Here is a 19,368-nt window from a genome sequence, read left to right on the forward strand (position 1 = left end):
CGGAGAAAACTGCGCAGTTGCTGATCATTTTATCGATTTTATGCACACCTTGAATTGTCCTTCTTACTTTCCGTAGTGAGGGAATCCATGAATGCACGCACTGGTAGAACGAAACACTTTTATTCAGTCCTTGAGATACTTTTTAGGCTATTACTAGCTAGCTAGCTAGCGACGTGAATTTGTCCCTGATTTGCTTCTCAGATAACTTCAGCATATACCTAGGTGCTGTAGTTAGTTGTCTATAGGTTTGCATGCATGTGTCATTCAACTCAGTTAGTTGTTTGTGTAGCTGACTTGGTTAGCTTGCTAACAAACGTGTTGCCATAAAGTTCCATACTTTACCTAGCTAGCAAGCTAGCTCTGGTCCAGGGCGGTAGCGTGCGTTCCTAGGTGACTCGAGGAACGCCTACTAAACGCCCTGGACCAGAGCTAGCAAGCTACCATGTGTCTAACTAAAGTAATAAAACATTTTTATTATTGGCTTTTCCCTATAGACATCTCTAAGCAGCATGGACAGTGAGTGCCTGGTGCTGCTGCCTCGGGTGTGTTCTGTACTAGCGGACCCCAGACAGTCCCTACCAGATGACACCAGCCTCGAGAAACTGCTGGACTGGTTCACCGGTCTCACCAAGGAGGGTGAGGACACACTTACACACAGGCCTCACACAGCGAGGATGAGGAGGAGAGACTAGCTATAATCTCTCACACAGCGAGGATGAGGAGGAGAGACTAGCTATAATCTCTCTCACACAGCGAGGATGAGGAGGAGAGACTATAGCTATAATCTCTCTCACACAGCGAGGACGAGGAGGAGAGACTAGCTATAATCTCTCTCACACAGCGAGGATGAGGAGGAGAGACTAGCTATAATCTCTCACACAGCGAGGATGAGGAGGAGAGACTAGCTATAATCTCTCACACAGCGAGGATGAGGATGAGGAGGAGAGACTAGCTATAATCTCTCACACAGCGAGGATGAGGAGGAGAGACTAGCTATAATCTCTCACACACAGCGAGGATGAGGATGAGGAGGAGAGACTAGCTATAATCTCTCACACAGCGAGGATGAGGATGAGGAGGAGAGACTAGCTATAATCTCTCACACAGCGAGGATGAGGATGAGGAGGAGAGACTAGCTATAATCTCTCACACAGCGAGGATGAGGAGGAGAGACTAGCTATAATCTCTCTCACACAGCGAGGACGAGGAGGAGAGACTAGCTATAATCTCTCTCATAGCGAGGATGAGGATGAGGAGGAGAGACTAGCTATAATCTCTCACACAGCGAGGATGAGGATGAGGAGGAGAGACTAGCTATAATCTCTCTCACACAGCGAGGACGAGGAGGAGAGACTAGCTATAATCTCTCACACAGCGAGGATGAGGATGAGGAGGAGAGACTAGCTATAATCTCTCTCACACAGTGAGGATGAGGAGGAGAGACTAGCTATAATCTCTCTCACACAGTGAGGATGAGGAGGAGAGACTAGCTATAATCTCTCTCACACAGCGAGGATGAGGAGGAGAGACTAGCTATAATCTCTCTCACACAGCGAGGATGAGGAGGAGAGACTAGCTATAATCTCTCACACAGCGAGGATGAGGAGGAGAGACTAGCTATAATCTCTCACACAGCGAGGATGAGGAGGAGAGACTAGCTATAATCTCTCACACAGCGAGGATGAGGATGAGGAGGAGAGACTAGCTATAATCTCTCTCACACAGCGAGGATGAGGAGGAGAGACTAGCTATAATCTCTCACACAGCGAGGATGAGGAGGAGAGACTAGCTATAATCTCTCTCACACAGCGAGGACGAGGAGGAGAGACTAGCTATAATCTCTCACACAGCGAGGATGAGGATGAGGAGGAGAGACTAGCTATAATCTCTCACAGCGAGGAGGAGGAGGAGAGACTAGCTATAATCTCTCTCATACAGCGAGGACGAGGAGGAGAGACTAGCTATAAACTCTCTCACACAGCGAGGATGAGGAGGAGAGACTAGATATAATCTCTCACACAGCGAGGATGAGGAGGAGAGACTAGCTATAATCTCTCACACAGCGAGGATGAGGAGGAGAGACTAGCTATAATCTCTCACACAGCGAGGATGAGGAGGAGAGACTAGCTATAATCTCTCACACAGCGAGGATGAGGAGGAGAGACTAGCTATAATCTCTCTCACACAGCGAGGATGAGGAGGAGAGACTAGCTATAATCTCTCACACAGTGAGGATGAGGAGGAGAGACTAGCTATAATCTCTCACACAGCGAGGATGAGGAGGAGAGACTAGCTATAATCTCTCACACAGCGAGGATGAGGAGGAGAGACTAGCTATAATCTCTCTCACACAGCGAGGATGAGGAGGAGAGACTAGCTATAATCTCTCTCACACAGCGAGGACGAGGAGGAGAGACTAGCTATAATCTCTCACACACAGCGAGGATGAGGATGAGGAGGAGAGACTAGCTATAATCTCTCACACAGCGAGGATGAGGATGAGGAGGAGAGACTAGCTATAATCTCTCACACAGCGAGGATGAGGATGAGGAGGAGAGACTAGCTATAATCTCTCACACAGCGAGGATGAGGAGGAGAGACTAGCTATAATCTCTCTCACACAGCGAGGACGAGGAGGAGAGACTAGCTATAATCTCTCTCATAGCGAGGATGAGGATGAGGAGGAGAGACTAGCTATAATCTCTCACACAGCGAGGATGAGGATGAGGAGGAGAGACTAGCTATAATCTCTCTCACACAGCGAGGACGAGGAGGAGAGACTAGCTATAATCTCTCACACAGCGAGGATGAGGATGAGGAGGAGAGACTAGCTATAATCTCTCTCACACAGTGAGGATGAGGAGGAGAGACTAGCTATAATCTCTCTCACACAGTGAGGATGAGGAGGAGAGACTAGCTATAATCTCTCTCACACAGCGAGGATGAGGAGGAGAGACTAGCTATAATCTCTCTCACACAGCGAGGATGAGGAGGAGAGACTAGCTATAATCTCTCACACAGCGAGGATGAGGAGGAGAGACTAGCTATAATCTCTCACACAGCGAGGATGAGGAGGAGAGACTAGCTATAATCTCTCACACAGCGAGGATGAGGATGAGGAGGAGAGACTAGCTATAATCTCTCTCACACAGCGAGGATGAGGAGGAGAGACTAGCTATAATCTCTCACACAGCGAGGATGAGGAGGAGAGACTAGCTATAATCTCTCTCACACAGCGAGGACGAGGAGGAGAGACTAGCTATAATCTCTCACACAGCGAGGATGAGGAGGAGAGACTAGCTATAATCTCTCTCACACAGCGAGGATGAGGAGGAGAGACTAGCTATAATCTCTCTCACACAGCGAGGATGAGGAGGAGAGACTAGCTATAATCTCTCTCACACAGCGAGGATGAGGAGGAGAGACTAGCTATAATCTCTCACACAGCGAGGATGAGGAGGAGAGACTAGCTATAATCTCTCTCACACAGCGAGGATGAGGAGGAGAGACTAGCTATAATCTCTCACACAGCGAGGATGAGGAGGAGAGACTAGCTATAATCTCTCACACAGCGAGGATGAGGAGGAGAGACTAGCTATAATCTCTCTCACACAGCGAGGATGAGGAGGAGAGACTAGCTATAATCTCTCTCACACAGCGAGGATGAGGAGGAGAGACTAGCTATAATCTCTCTCACACAGCTAGGATGAGGAGGAGAGACTAGCTATAATCTCTCACACAGCGAGGATGAGGAGGAGAGACTAGCTATTATCTCTCTCATACAGCGAGGATGAGGAGGAGAGACTAGCTATAATCTCTCTCACACAGCGAGGATGAGGAGGAGAGACTAGCTATTATCTCTCTCACACAGCGAGGATGAGGAGGAGAGACTAGCTATTATCTCTCTCATCACACAGCGAGGATGAGGAGGAGAGACTAGCTATAATCTCTCACACAGCGAGGATGGGATGAGGAGGAGAGACTAGCTATAATCTCTCACACAGCGAGGATGAGGATGAGGAGGAGAGACTAGCTATAATCTCTCACACAGCGAGGATGAGGATGAGGAGGAGAGACTAGCTATAATCTCTCACACAGCGAGGATGAGGATGAGGAGGAGAGACTAGCTATAATCTCTCACACAGCGAGGATGAGGAGGAGAGACTAGCTATAATCTCTCACACAGCGAGGATGAGGATGAGGAGGAGAGACTAGCTATAATCTCTCTCACACAGCGAGGACGAGGAGGAGAGACTAGCTATAATCTCTCTCATAGCGAGGATGAGGATGAGGAGGAGAGACTAGCTATAATCTCTCACACAGCGAGGATGAGGATGAGGAGGAGAGACTAGCTATAATCTCTCTCACACAGCGAGGACGAGGAGGAGAGACTAGCTATAATCTCTCACACAGCGAGGATGAGGATGAGGAGGAGAGACTAGCTATAATCTCTCACACAGCGAGGATGAGGATGAGGAGGAGAGACTAGCTATAATCTCTCTCACACAGCGAGGACGAGGAGGAGAGACTAGCTATAATCTCTCACACAGCGAGGATGAGGATGAGGAGGAGAGACTAGCTATAATCTCTCTCACACAGTGAGGATGAGGAGGAGAGACTAGCTATAATCTCTCTCACACAGTGAGGATGAGGAGGAGAGACTAGCTATAATCTCTCTCACACAGCGAGGATGAGGAGGAGAGACTAGCTATAATCTCTCTCACACAGCGAGGATGAGGAGGAGAGACTAGCTATAATCTCTCACACAGCGAGGATGAGGAGGAGAGACTAGCTATAATCTCTCACACAGCGAGGATGAGGAGGAGAGACTAGCTATAATCTCTCACACAGCGAGGATGAGGAGGAGAGACTAGCTATAATCTCTCTCACACAGCGAGGATGAGGAGGAGAGACTAGCTATAATCTCTCACACAGCGAGGATGAGGAGGAGAGACTAGCTATAATCTCTCTCACACAGCGAGGACGAGGAGGAGAGACTAGCTATAATCTCTCACACAGCGAGGATGAGGAGGAGAGACTAGCTATAATCTCTCACACAGCGAGGATGAGGAGGAGAGACTAGCTATAATCTCTCACACAGCGAGGATGAGGAGGAGAGACTAGCTATAATCTCTCTCACACAGCGAGGATGAGGAGGAGAGACTAGCTATAATCTCTCACACAGCGAGGATGAGGAGGAGAGACTAGCTATAATCTCTCTCACACAGCGAGGATGAGGAGGAGAGACTAGCTATAATCTCTCACACAGCGAGGATGAGGAGGAGAGACTAGCTATAATCTCTCACACAGCGAGGATGAGGAGGAGAGACTAGCTATAATCTCTCTCACACAGCGAGGATGAGGAGGAGAGACTAGCTATAATCTCTCTCACACAGCGAGGATGAGGAGGAGAGACTAGCTATAATCTCTCTCACACAGCTAGGATGAGGAGGAGAGACTAGCTATAATCTCTCACACAGCGAGGATGAGGAGGAGAGACTAGCTATTATCTCTCTCATACAGCGAGGATGAGGAGGAGAGACTAGCTATATATCTCTCTCACACAGCGAGGATGAGGAGGAGAGACTAGCTATTATCTCTCTCACACAGCGAGGATGAGGAGGAGAGACTAGCTATTATCTCTCTCACACAGCGAGGATGAGGAGGAGAGACTAGCTATAATCTCTCACACAGCGAGGATGAGGATGAGGAGGAGAGACTAGCTATAATCTCTCACACAGCGAGGATGAGGAGGAGAGACTAGCTATAATCTCTCACACAGCGAGGATGAGGAGGATGAGGAGGAGAGACTAGCTATAATCTCTCACACAGCGAGGATGAGGAGGAGAGACTAGCTATAATCTCTCACACAGCGAGGATGAGGAGGAGAGACTAGCTATAATCTCTCTCACACAGCGAGGACGAGGAGGAGAGACTAGCTATAATCTCTCTCACACAGCGAGGATGAGGAGGAGAGACTAGCTATAATCTCTCACACAGCGAGGATGAGGAGGAGATACTAGCTATAATCTCTCACACAGCGAGGATGAGGAGGAGAGACTAGCTATAATCTCTCTCACGCAGCGAGGATGAGGAGGAGAGACTAGCTATAATCTCTCACACAGCGAGGATGAGGAGGAGAGACTAGCTATAATCTCTCACACAGCGAGGATGAGGAGGAGAGACTAGCTATAATCTCTCACACAGCGAGGATGAGGATGAGGAGGAGAGACTAGCTATAATCTCTCACACAGCGAGGATGAGGAGGAGAGACTAGCTATAATCTCTCACACACAGCGAGGATGAGGATGAGGAGGAGAGACTAGCTATAATCTCTCACACAGCGAGGATGAGGATGAGGAGGAGAGACTAGCTATAATCTCTCACACAGCGAGGATGAGGATGAGGAGGAGAGACTAGCTATAATCTCTCACACAGCGAGGATGAGGATGAGGAGGAGAGACTAGCTATAATCTCTCTCACACAGCGAGGACGAGGAGGAGAGACTAGCTATAATCTCTCTCATAGCGAGGATGAGGATGAGGAGGAGAGACTAGCTATAATCTCTCACACAGCGAGGATGAGGATGAGGAGGAGAGACTAGCTATAATCTCTCTCACACAGCGAGGACGAGGAGGAGAGACTAGCTATAATCTCTCACACAGCGAGGATGAGGATGAGGAGGAGAGACTAGCTATAATCTCTCTCACACAGTGAGGATGAGGAGGAGAGACTAGCTATAATCTCTCTCACACAGTGAGGATGAGGAGGAGAGACTAGCTATAATCTCTCTCACACAGCGAGGATGAGGAGGAGAGACTAGCTATAATCTCTCACACAGCGAGGATGAGGATGAGGAGGAGAGACTAGCTATAATCTCTCACACAGCGAGGATGAGGAGGAGAGACTAGCTATAATCTCTCACACAGCGAGGATGAGGATGAGGAGGAGAGACTAGCTATAATCTCTCACACAGCGAGGATGAGGAGGAGAGACTAGCTATAATCTCTCTCACACAGTGAGGATGAGGAGGAGAGACTAGCTATAATCTCTCTCACACAGCGAGGATGAGGAGGAGAGACTAGCTATAATCTCTCTCACACAGCGAGGATGAGGAGGAGAGACTAGCTATAATCTCTCACACAGCGAGGATGAGGAGGAGAGACTAGCTATAATCTCACACAGCGAGGATGAGGATGAGGAGGAGAGACTAGCTATAATCTCTCACACAGCGAGGATGAGGAGGAGAGACTAGCTATAATCTCTCACACAGCGAGGATGAGGAGAGACTATATAATAATAATAATATGCCATTTAGCAGACGCTTTTATCCAAAGTGACTTACAGTCATGTGTGCATACATTTTTACGTATGGGTGGCCCCGGGGATCGAACCCACTACCCTGCCGTTACAAGCGCAGTGCTCTACCAGCTGAGCTACAGAGGACCATGCTACTGATACTTTACTGATTACTGGCCTTGATCAAATCAAATGTTGTTTGCCGAAAACAACAGGTCGTAGACCTTACAGTGAAATGCTTACTTACAAGCCCTTAACCAACAATGCAGGTAAGAGTTTTTAAAAATTTTTTAGCAAATAATTAAAGAGCAGCAGTAAAATAAAATAACAGTAGGGAGGTTATATACATTTTACATGTACATTTTAGTCATTTAGTAGACGCTCTTATCCAGAGCTACTTACAGTTAGTGAGTGCATACATTTTCATACTGGCCCCCTGTGGGAAACGAACCCACAACCCTGGCGTTGCAAGCGCCATGCTCTACCAACTGAGCTACAGGGGGTACCGGTACAGAGTCAATGTGCGGGGGCACAGGTCAGTCGGGGTAATTGAGGTAATATGTACATGTGGGTAGAGTTAAAGTGACTATGCATGAATAATAAACAGAGTAGCAGCAGCGTAAAAGAGTGCAAATAGTCCGGGTAGCCATGATGAGCTGTTCAGGAGTCTTACGGCTTGGGGGGTAGAAGCTGTTAAGAAGCCGTTTGGACCTAGACTTGGCGCTCCGGTATCGGTTTATACACTTAGTTTATTTGACGATGTGTTACAGTACTGTGGGGCAGGAAAAGTCTGCAGCCCACAGCAGGTCTTTATGGCCATAACAGCTCTAAGCGATCATGACCTACACAATGTCTACGTACCAAATGGCACCCTGCTATTCCCTACATAGGGAACTTTTGACCAGGCACTGTGGGCACTACATTTGACCAGGCACTGTGGGCACTACATTTGACCAGGCACTGTGGGCACTACATTTGGTACATTTGACCAGGCACTGTGGGCACTACATTTGACCAGGCACTGTGGGCACTACATTTGACCAGGCACTGTGGGCACTACATTTGACCAGGCACTGTGGGCACTACATTTGACCAGGCACTGTGGGCACTACATTTGACCAGGCACTGTGGGCACTACATTTGACCAGGCGCTGTGGGCACTACATTTGACCAGGCGCTGTGGGCACTACATTTGACCAGGCGCTGTGGGCACTACATTTGACCAGGCGCTGTGGGCACTACATTTGACCAGGCGCTGTGGGCACTACATTTGACCAGGCACTGTGGGCACTACATTTGACCAGGCACTGTGGGCACTACATTTGACCAGGCACTGTGGGCACTACATTTGACCAGGCACTGTGGGCACTACATTTGACCAGGCGCTGTGGGCACTACATTTGACCAGGCGCTGTGGGCACTACATTTGACCAGGCGCTGTGGGCACTACATTTGACCAGGCGCTGTGGGCACTACATTTGACCAGGCACTGTGGGCACTACATTTGACCAGGCGCTGTGGGCACTACATTTGACCAGGCGCTGTGGGCACTACATTTGACCAGGCACTGTGGGCACTACATTTGACCAGGCGCTGTGGGCACTACATTTGACCAGGCACTGTGGGCACTACATTTGACCAGGCACTGTGGGCACTACATTTGACCAGGCACTGTGGGCACTACATTTGACCAGGCACTGTGGGCACTACATTTGACCAGGCACTGTGGGCACTACATTTGACCAGGCACTGTGGGCACTACATTTGACCAGGCACTGTGGGCACTACATTTGACCAGGCACTGTGGGCACTCCATTTGACCAGGCACTGTGGGCACTACATTTGACCATGGCACTGTGGGCACTCCATTTGACCAGGCACTGTGGGAATAGGGTGCCATTTGGGACGCAGGCCATAATACTTAATACCACCTGTGGTGATGTTTTCCAGACCATGGCCTGGCCCTGTTGGAGTCCTGCCCCTGTCTGGTGGACTACATATCCACCGTGTGTCTGGATAAAACTACAGGTCCCAGCATGCTTTCCTTCAGCCTCAAACTTTCCGGCCTGCTGGCGGCCAGCCAACACGGCTTCAACCTGCTGCAGGTGAGCTTATATATATATATACACACAGTACCAGTCAAGTTTGGACACACCTACTCATTCAAGGGTTTTTCTTTCATTTGACTATTTTCTACATTGTAGACTAATAGTGAAGACATCAAAACTATGAAATAACACATATGGAATCATGTAGTAACCAAAAAAGTGTTAAACAAATCAAAATATGTTTTATATTTGAGATTCTTCAAATAGCCACCCTTTGCCTTGATGACAGCTTTGCACACTCTTGGCATTCTCTCAACCAGCTTCACCTGGAATGCTTTTCCAACAGTCTTGAAGGAGTTCCCACATATGCTGAGCACTTGTTGGCTGCTTTTCCTTCACTCTGCGGTCCAACTCATCCCAAACCATCTCAATTGGGGTTGAGGTCGGGTGATTGTGGAGGCCAGGTCATCTGTTGCAGCACTCCATCACTCCTTCTTGGTCAAATAGCCCTTACACAGCCTGGAGGTGTGTTTTGGGTCATTGTCCTGTTGAAAAACAAATGATAGTTCCACTAAGCGCAAACCAGATGTGATGGCGTATCGCTGCAGAATGCTGTGGTAGCCATGCTGGTTAAGTGTGCCTTGAATTCTAAATAAATCAGACGGTGTCACCAGCAAAGCACCATCACCCCTTCTACTCCATGCTTCACGGGGGGAACCACACATGCGGAGATCATCCGTTCACCTACTCTGTGTCTCACGAAGACACGGCGGTTGGAGCCAAAAATCTCACATTTGGACTCATCAGACCAAAGGACAGATTTCCACCGGTCTAATGTCCATTGCTTGTGTTTCTTGGCCCAAGCAAGTCTCTTCTTGTTGGTGTCCTTTAGTAGTGGTTTCTTTGCAGTAATTAGACCCTGAAGGCCTGATTCACACAGTCTCCTCTGAACAGTTGATGTTGAGATGTCTGTTACTTGAACTCTGAAGCATTTATTTGGGCTGCAATCTGAGGTGCAGTTAACTCTAATTAACTTATCCTCTGCAGCAGAGGTAACTCTGGGTCTTCCTTTCCTGTGGCGGTCCTCATGATAGCCAGTTTCATCATAGCGCTTAATGGTTTTTGCGACGGCACTTGGAGAAACATTCAAAGTTCTTGAATTTTCCGGATTGACTGACCTTCATGTCTTAAAGTAATGATGGACTGTCATTACTCTTAGCTTATTTGAGCTGTTATTGCCATAAAATGGACTTGGTCTTTTACCAAATAGGGCTACCTTCTGTATACCACCCCTACCTTGTCACAACACAACTGATTGGCTCAAACGCATTAAGAAGGAAAGAAATTCCACAAATTAACTTTTAACAAGGCTCACCTGTTAATTGAAATGCATTCCAGGTGACTACCTCATGAAGCTGGTTGAGAGAATGCCAAGAGTGTGCAAAGCTGTCATCAAGGCAAAGGGTGGCTATTTGAAGAATCTCAAATATAAAATATATTTTGATTTGTTGAACACTGTTTTGGTTACTACATGATTCCATATGTGTTATTTCATAGTTTTGACCTCTTCACCATTATTCTACAATGTAGAAAATAGTAAAAAATTAAGAAAAATCCTGTATATATATATTCAATCAATCCAGGTAGCATTGCATGGGTAGAAACACACACAGGTAGAGTTGAGATGATCCTCTCCTCCTACTCAGTCATTCAACCATCCATTCTGCTCAATGATGAATCCCAAATTCAGGCCCAGCAGGTGTAGTCAATATGGTAATAGGATAGAGTCAGTTGTAGTCAATATGGTAATAGGATAGAGTCAGGTGTAGTCAATATGGTAATAGGATAGAGTCAGGTGTAGTCAATATGGTAATAGGATAGAGTCAGGTGTAGTCAATATGGTAATAGGAGAGAGTCAGGTGTAGTCAATATGGTAATAGGATAGAGTCAGGTGTAGTCAATATGGTAATAGGATAGAGTCAGTTGTAGTCAATATGGTAATAGGATAGAGTCAGGTGTAGTCAATATGGTAATAGGATAGAGTCAGTTGTAGTCAATATGGTAATAGGATAGAGTCAGGTGTAGTCAATATGGTAATAGGATAGAGTCAGTTGTAGTCAATATGGTAATAGGATAGAGTCAGGTGTAGTCAATATGGTAATAGGATAGAGTCAGGTGTAGTCAATATGGTAATAGGATAGAGTCAGGTGTAGTCAATATGGTAATAGCTCTATCTTGCCAGGTGGAGGTTTCACCATATTGTTTACACCAATCTAATCACCTCAGCTCTCCACCAGTGCATAGGGTCGAGGGGTCCATTTGGGATTGGGCGTAAAACTATCTTCACCTCCTAGACATTCATTGATTTACTCTCTTCATTCCATCTCAGGATCGATCCATCCTTGGCGTGGCCTACGACAGCGAGCGCTGGCAGGTGGCTGGCCTATGGGAGGATCCGAGCGTGCGGATTGGCTGGATCCATGGCCTGAGTAACATGATGCACCACCCACAGGCCTTCCACTTCCTGGATCAGGCTGGTAGGTTTTCCACAACTGGGAACTCTGCTATCTCAGACTTCTGGACTTCAGTGCGTTCAAGACAACTGGCAACTCTGACTGGGGAAAAAAATAGTTTTGAACGGTCATCCAACTTTAAATTCGAAGTCGGAAACGCTGGCATCTTTCTAGAGCTCCGACTTTCCAACCTGAAGATCACTGACATGATTTGAATGCGTTTTGTTCCCAGTTCCCAGTTGTCATGACAGCACCAGTAGTACTACAGGAGTGATTTTATTTTATTATTTTATTTAACCTTTATTTAACTTGGCAAGTCAGTTAAGAACAAATTCTTATTTACAATGACGGCCTACACCGGCCAAACCCGGACGACGCTGGGCCAATTGTGCGCCGCCCTATGGGACTCCCAATCACGTCCGGATTGTGATACAGCCTGGAATCGAACCAGGGGGTCTGTAGTGACGCCTCAAGCACTGAGATGCAGTGCCTCAGACCACTGCGCCACTCGGGAACCCTCGGGAGTGTACTGTCTAGGGAAGCCTCTCTTAAAGTTTGGGTTTCTATCGACGGGTTAGCTGATAACGCCACGGAAACGAAGCTCGCGCGTCAAAGGGGCAGAAGGCCGTGTGTTGTTCTGGTTCTGGATGGCCAGATACGCTTCAAAGGGGCAGAAGGCCGTGTGTTGTTCTGGTTCTGGATGGCCAGATACGCGTCAAAGGGGCAGAAGGCCGTGTGTTGTTCTGGTTCTGGATGGCCAGATACGCTTCAAAGGAGCAGAAGGCCGTGTGTTGTTCTGGTTCTGGATGGCCAGATACGCGTCAAAGGGGCAGAAGGCCGTGTGTTGTTCTGGTTCTGGATGGCCAGATACGCGTCAAAGCGGCAGAAGGCCGTGTGTTGTTCTGGTTCTGGATGGCCAGATACACGTCAAAGGAGCAGAAGGCCGTGTGTTGTTCTGGTTCTGGATGGCCAGATACACGTCAAAGGAGCAGAAGGCCGTGTGTTGTTCTGGTTCTGGATGGCCAGATACGCGTCAAAGCGGCAGAAGGCCGTGTGTTGTTCTGGTTCTTGACTGGCTGCATCACTTCTTGGTGTGGCAACTGCTTGGCATTCGCCCGCAAGGCGCTACAGAGGGTAGTGCATTACTGGGGCAGAGCTCCCTGCCATCCAAAATCAAATCAAATGTTATTGGTAACATACACATATTTAGCAGATGTTATTGCGGGTGTAGCGAAATGCTTGTGTTCCTAGCTCCGACAGTGCAGTAGTGTCTAACAATTCACAACAATACACACAAATCTAAAAGTAAAAGAATGGAATTAAGAAATATATAAATATTAGGACGAGCAACGTCAGAGTGGCATTGACTAAAATACAGTAGAATAGAATACAGTATATACATATGAGATGAGTAAAGCAGTATGTAAATATTATTAAAGTGGCCAGTGCTTCCATGTCTATGTATATAGGGCAGCAGCCTCTAAGGTGCAGGGTTGAGTAACCGGGTGGAGGCCGGCTAGTGATGGCTATTTAACAGTCTGATGGCCTGGAGATAGAAGCTGTTTTTCAGTCTCTCGGTCCCAGCTTTGATGCACCTGTACTGACCTCGCCTTCTGGATGATAGCGGGGTGAACAGGCCGAGGCTCGGCTGGTTGATGTCTTTTATGATATTTTTGGCCTTCCTATGACATTGGGTGCTGTAGATGTCCTGGAGGGCAGGCAGTGTGCCCCCGGTGATGCGTTGGGCACACCGCACCACCCTCTGAAGAGCCCTGCGGTTGGGGCCGGTGCTGTTACCGTACCAGGTAGTGATACAGTCCGACAGGATGCTCTCAGTGGTGCATCTGTAAAAGTATGTGAGGGTCTTAGGGGCCAAGACAAATTTCTTCAGCCTCCTGAGGTTGAACAGCGCCTTCTTCACCACACTGTCTGCGTGGGTGGACCATTTCAGATTGTCAGTGATGTGTACGCAGAGGAACTTGAATATTTTCACATTCTCCACTGCGGTCCTGTGGATGGGGGCGTGCTCCCTCTGTTGTCTCCTGAAGTGCACGATCAGCTCCTTCATTTTGTTGACGTTGAGTGAGAGGTTGTTTTCCTGGCACCACGCCGCCAGGGCCCTCACCTCCTCCCTGTAGGCTGTCTCGTCATTGTTGGTTATCAAGCCTACTACTGTTGTGTCGTCAGCAAACTTGATGATTGAGTTGGAGGCGTGCTTGGCCACGCAGTCATGGGTGAACAGGGAGTACAGGAGGGAGCTGAGCACGCACCCTTGTGGGGCCCCTGTGTTGAGGATCAGCAAAGTGGAGTTGTTGTTTCCTACCTTCACCACCTGGGGGCGGCCTGTCAGGAAGTCCAGGATCCAGTTGCACACTGGACCTCTATACCTCTATACCAAGCAGTGTCAGAGGAAGGCCCTAAAAATTGTCAGACTCCAGCCATCCAAGTCATAGACTGTTCTCCCTGCTACCGCACGGCAAGCAGAACCGATGCACCAAGTCTGGAAACCAACAGCACCCTGAACAGCTTCTACCCCCAAGCCATAAGACTGATGAATAGTTAGTTCTTGTAGCTATTTGGTAACTATTTAACTGTCTGCATTGACCCTTTTGCACTAACCTTTCTGACTCATCCCATGCGCTGCTGCTACTGTTTTACTATCTGTCACTTTATTCCTAGTTACATTGGAAAAGTATTCAGACCCCTCCCCTTTTTCCACATTTTGTTACTTTACAGCCTTATTCTAAAATGGATTAAATAAATAAATAATCCTCATCAATCAAAAAAACAAAAAACAGAAATACCTTATTTACATAAGTATTCAGACCCTTTGCTATCAGACTCGAAATTGAGCTCAGGTGCATGCTGTTTCCATTGATCATCCTTGAGATGTTTCTACAACTTGATTGGCGTCCACCTGTGGTAAATTCAAATGATTGGACATTTGGAAAGGCACACACCTGTCTATATAAGGTCCCACAGTTGACAGTGCTTGTCAGAGCAAAAACAAAGCCATGAGGTCGAAGGAATTGTCCGTAGAGCTCCGAGACAGGATTGTGTCGGCACAGATCTGGGGAAGGGTACCAAAACATTTCTGCAGCATTAAAGGTCCCCAAGAACACAGTGGCCTCCATCATTCTTAAATGGAAGAATTTTGGAACCACCAAGACTCTTCCTAGAGCTGGCCGCCCGGCCAAACTGAGCAATCAGGGGAGAAGGGCCTTGGTCAGGGAGGTGACCAAGAACCCGATGGTCACTCTGATGGAGCTCCAGAGTTCCTCTGTGGAGATGGGAGAACCTTCCAGAAGGACAACCATCTCTGCAGCACTCCACCAATCAGGCCTTTATGGTAGAGTGGCCAGACTGAAGCCACTCCTCAGTAAAAGGCACCTGACAGCCCGCTTGGAGTTTGCCAAAAGGCACCTAAAGGACTCTCCGACCATGAGAAACAAGATTCTCTGGTCTGATGAAACCAAGATTGAACTCTTTGGCCTGAATGCTAACCGTCATGTCTGGAGGAAGCCTGGCACCATCCCTATGGTGAAGCGTGGTGGTGGCAGCATCATGCTGTGGGGATGTTTTCCAGCGGCATGGACTGGGAGACTAGTCAGGATCTAAGGAAAGACGAACAGAGCAAAGTACAGAGAGATCCTCCACTGGGGCGAAGGTTCACCTTCCAACAGGACAACGACCCTAAGCACACAGCCAAGCCAACGCAAGAGTGGCTTTTGGCACAAGTGTCTGAATGTCCTTGAGTTGCCCAGCCAGAGGCCGGACTTGAACCCGATCGAACATCTCTGGAGAGACCTGGAAATAGCTGTGCAGTGACGCTCCCCATCCATCCTGACAGAGCTTGAGAGGATCTGGGAGGAACTCCCCAAATACAGGTGTGCCAAGCTTGTAGTGTCATACCCAAGAAGAATTCAGGCTGTAATCGCTGCCAAAGGTGCTTCAACAAAGTACTGAGTAATTTTTATTTTTATAAATATATACATTTGCAAAACATTTCTAAAAAACCTTTTTTTGCTTTGTCATTATGGGGTGTCGTGTGTAGATTGATGAGGTTTAAATGATTGAATCCATTTTAGAATCAGGCTGTAAGTTAACAATGGGGAGAAAGTCAAGAGGTCTGAATACTTTCAGAATGTACATATCTACCTCAATTACCTCGTACCCCTGCACTTTGTGTATATAGCCAAGTTATCGTTGTGTATTTATTATTACTTTCATTATTACGTGTTATATTTTTCTATTATTTCTCTATTTTCTTTCTCTCTGCGTTGTTGGGAAGGGCCCGTCAGTCAGCATTTCACTGTTAGTCTCCACCTGTTGTTTACCAAGCATGTGATGAATAGAAATGGATTTGATTTGATCTCCTCAGGCCTGACCAAACCCCTCCTCCAGCTACAGACTGACCCCAGCCTATTCGTTGCCTCGGCCGCAAATCACCTCTTGGCCCGCCTCCTGACTTTCAAACAACCAGCCACAACCTCACACACAACCCAGGGGAATGGCCTCACTGTTCCACCCAATACGGAAGAGGAGGAATTGGCCGTAACCATGGAGACAAGTCCAGGAAGCGGGCGTTCCGTCACCATGGAGATCTTGAAGCACCTGGAAAGCTCTCTGGAGTCAGACAGCCACACCCAGGTACGATTGATTGATTGGTTGATTGAGAACATTGTTTTTTTTTTACAGCAGTGACCCTAGAGGAGATGGGGGGGGGGGGGGAGGGGGTTGAAGACAATGATAAATATAGCTGCGAGCAGCAATGAACGTGGTTCACAGGATGACAGAAAGGTCACGATCAGTTGGATCACAAAGCAAGCAATTATCTTCCTTTATGTGCAATCAGTGAAAGCATTACCATGTTTATCTCTCAATACCACAAGGATGACCAAGTTAAGTTTAGTGCTGTAGGTTGGTTATCTTTGAATGCAGCAGGTAATCATTCTTAGTCATTACTTAATGTATTGAGTTTATATTCCAATTCTGAAGTCTATTTGACTAATTTTTTATGTTAAGATTTGTGAAATATTTTCAGTGTTCGTGTATTGGTATCAGGGTTGGAACCGGTTCATGGAACAGAACTGATTTTTTTTTTTTTTGAGCAACAGAATCAGAACCGGGAACGAAAGTGATCTATACTATTCCGGAACAGAACCATTATTTTAAAAGCATGGGAACCGGTTAATAACGTTATTTTACGTTCCGGGCATTTTTTTCCAGTCCCCCCCAAAAAACGCAGCAAAGAGCCAATGCAAAGCCCAGTCAGTCAGTCAGTCAGAAAACCTTTGAAGGTGTGTCTAGGCTACCTGCCCCTCCCCCTCTGAAGCAGAGGCCACTGTAGCTTACTGATGATACAAGCGGGATTTTTAATTAGAGAAGGATGGATTCACTTTTTCAATGCTAGTTAAGGATACTATAGTTATCACGTTTCACATTGGATTTATTAACTACCAAAAGGTCAGACGTGTTTTTTATTTTAATTCTGGTGCAATGTTAAGCCAACTGTCGGCAGTTCGAAGACATTCCGAGTTCCTTCATATAAGCCGCTCCGTAGTTCTAATTCTGTGGGCCTAATTCAGATAATGTTTCAGGCCAAGCCTCCTCTTCCCCCTCTCTCACTCAGTCGCATCTCACGCCCTACACTTGTCTGACATCTGTCCAATGCATGTGGAAATAACTATTGCTTGCCCGCTCTGTGCTCTATCCACAATGATTGGTGAAATAATTTAATGTTGCGCTAAATGTAAAATATCTATATTTCAGAGGTTTAAAAAAGGAACAGAAAGAAACTATAGAAAGCGTTACTTTTTGGGGGTTAGAACCGGTTCAGAACTTTATTTTGCTTGTCGGAACAGTGGAACGGAACAAAAAAAATAATGGTTCTGTTCAGAACGAAACTATTGGAAAACAATTTATGTTCCAACCACTGATTGGTATATTAGAGTCATCTTTGAATTCTGGGACACTCAACTTTGCCAACTGCTAATGGCATTTAGAATTTTGACATAGTCAAAGTAAATTGGTAACAGTTGTGTTTTTTAAAGATATCAAACTTAACATGATTCATCATGTATGGGATGGGCATGAGTAATCCAGTACTCAAACTGACGTAAAAAAAAAAACAGAGATCAATTTTGTTTCAAATACTGAAGCTATTTGGTCAAAATGTTGTCTTGAAGACTACGTTAATTTGCTTTGACTCTAGTGTTCCATTTGTTTACATGTGCATTTGCGGGACACAACAAAAAATAAACCAAGCCAAGCATCACGCAGTTCTGCTTCCTGAATTCCCTGTTCTGCTTCCTGAATTCCCTGTTCTGCTTCCTGAATTCCCTGTTCTGCTTCCTGAATTCCCTGTTCTGCTTCCTGAATTCCCGGTTCTGCTTCCTGAATTCCCTGTTCTGCTTCCTGAATTCCCTGTTCTGCTTCCTGAATTCCCTGTTCTGCTTCCTGAATTCCCTGTTCTGCTTCCTGAATTCCCTGTTCTGCTTCCTGAATTCCCAGTTCTGCTTCCTGAATTCCCTGTTCTGCTTCCTGAATTCCCTGTTCTGCTTCCTGAATTCCCTGTTCTGCTTCCTGAATTCCCAGTTCTGCTTCCTGAATTCCCTGTTCCGACCACTCCCTCTACACACGCGTGCTGTGTGCACCTACACAACTAAATGCCTATTAAAAACATATCAATGGGACAAGGACGTCCCGGCCGGCCAAACCCTCCCCTAACCCTGACGACACTGGGCCTATTGTGCGCCGCCTCAAGGGTCTCCCGGTCGCAGCCGGCTGCCACACCGCCTGGGATGGAACCTGGGTCTGTAGTGACGCCTCAAGCCTTCGACCGATGCACCACTCGGCCCTATAGCCTCTAGTTTCCATATTATAAAAAAGTTACCCATCTATGCTGGAGTTATTTGACAATGTTAAAATATATATATATATATTTATGAGAATAACAATAGGTTTCACTCTGTGAACCCCTAATAATGATATTTTACCAAGGTCTTTATAATGGTCTTCTATTGTGATGTGTCACTAGGTGCTCCAGGGGCTGAGGCTGCTGGCTCTGACTCTCCCCGAGCTGGAGGCTCCTCTCTGGGGCTTGGTGATCAGGCGAGTCCTGAGGCCTCTGGAGGGGTTGGTCCTAGAAGGCCGCGGAGGAGGAGTCACACAACCTCTCATGGACGTCCTACTGGCTACATACAGGTGTGTTTTGGTGGCCTGAAGAAATGATGGGATGTTTGATTCTGAACATCACTTATGTTCTCAAGGTAACCAGGTTGCTACATCAGGGTGCTGTTTATTTGGTGCAGAACGGAAGACAATGGACTGAAACAGGGAGGGACATGGACACCCCTTGTCCAATAAGATTGTGGAGTTTTGTTTGTTTTTGCAGGTCCGGGCCGTGTGACTCCAGACTCGTCTCTCTGATGGCGTCCATGTTGAACTCCCAGAATCCCTCCGACGCTGCGCTGTGTGCTGCTGCCACCCTCCGTCTGAAGACCTGG

At 47.1% G+C, this 19,368-nt stretch overlaps 1 protein-coding gene across 1 annotated transcript in view; it reads left to right on the forward strand.

The window, feature by feature from the left end:
- Positions 1-43: 43 nt before the first annotated feature.
- LOC311121652 (BRCA1-associated ATM activator 1-like) overlaps positions 44-19,368 on the forward strand; it is a 28,529-nt gene continuing 9,204 nt past the window's right edge. Inside the window, exons 1-7 of the mRNA XM_084196111.1 lie at positions 44-103; positions 495-636; positions 9,250-9,404; positions 11,737-11,884; positions 16,242-16,510; positions 18,900-19,066; positions 19,257-19,367. Of these exons, the coding sequence (XP_084052237.1) occupies positions 92-103; positions 495-636; positions 9,250-9,404; positions 11,737-11,884; positions 16,242-16,510; positions 18,900-19,066; positions 19,257-19,367 (1,004 nt within the window). The 5' untranslated portion in view covers positions 44-91. The remainder of the gene's footprint in view (positions 104-494; positions 637-9,249; positions 9,405-11,736; positions 11,885-16,241; positions 16,511-18,899; positions 19,067-19,256; position 19,368) is intronic.

This window comes from Coregonus lavaretus (assembly GCF_964263955.1).
Source record: "Coregonus lavaretus genome assembly, contig: HAP1_SCAFFOLD_2669, whole genome shotgun sequence".
In the NCBI taxonomy this organism is placed as follows: Eukaryota; Metazoa; Chordata; class Actinopteri; order Salmoniformes; family Salmonidae; genus Coregonus; species Coregonus lavaretus.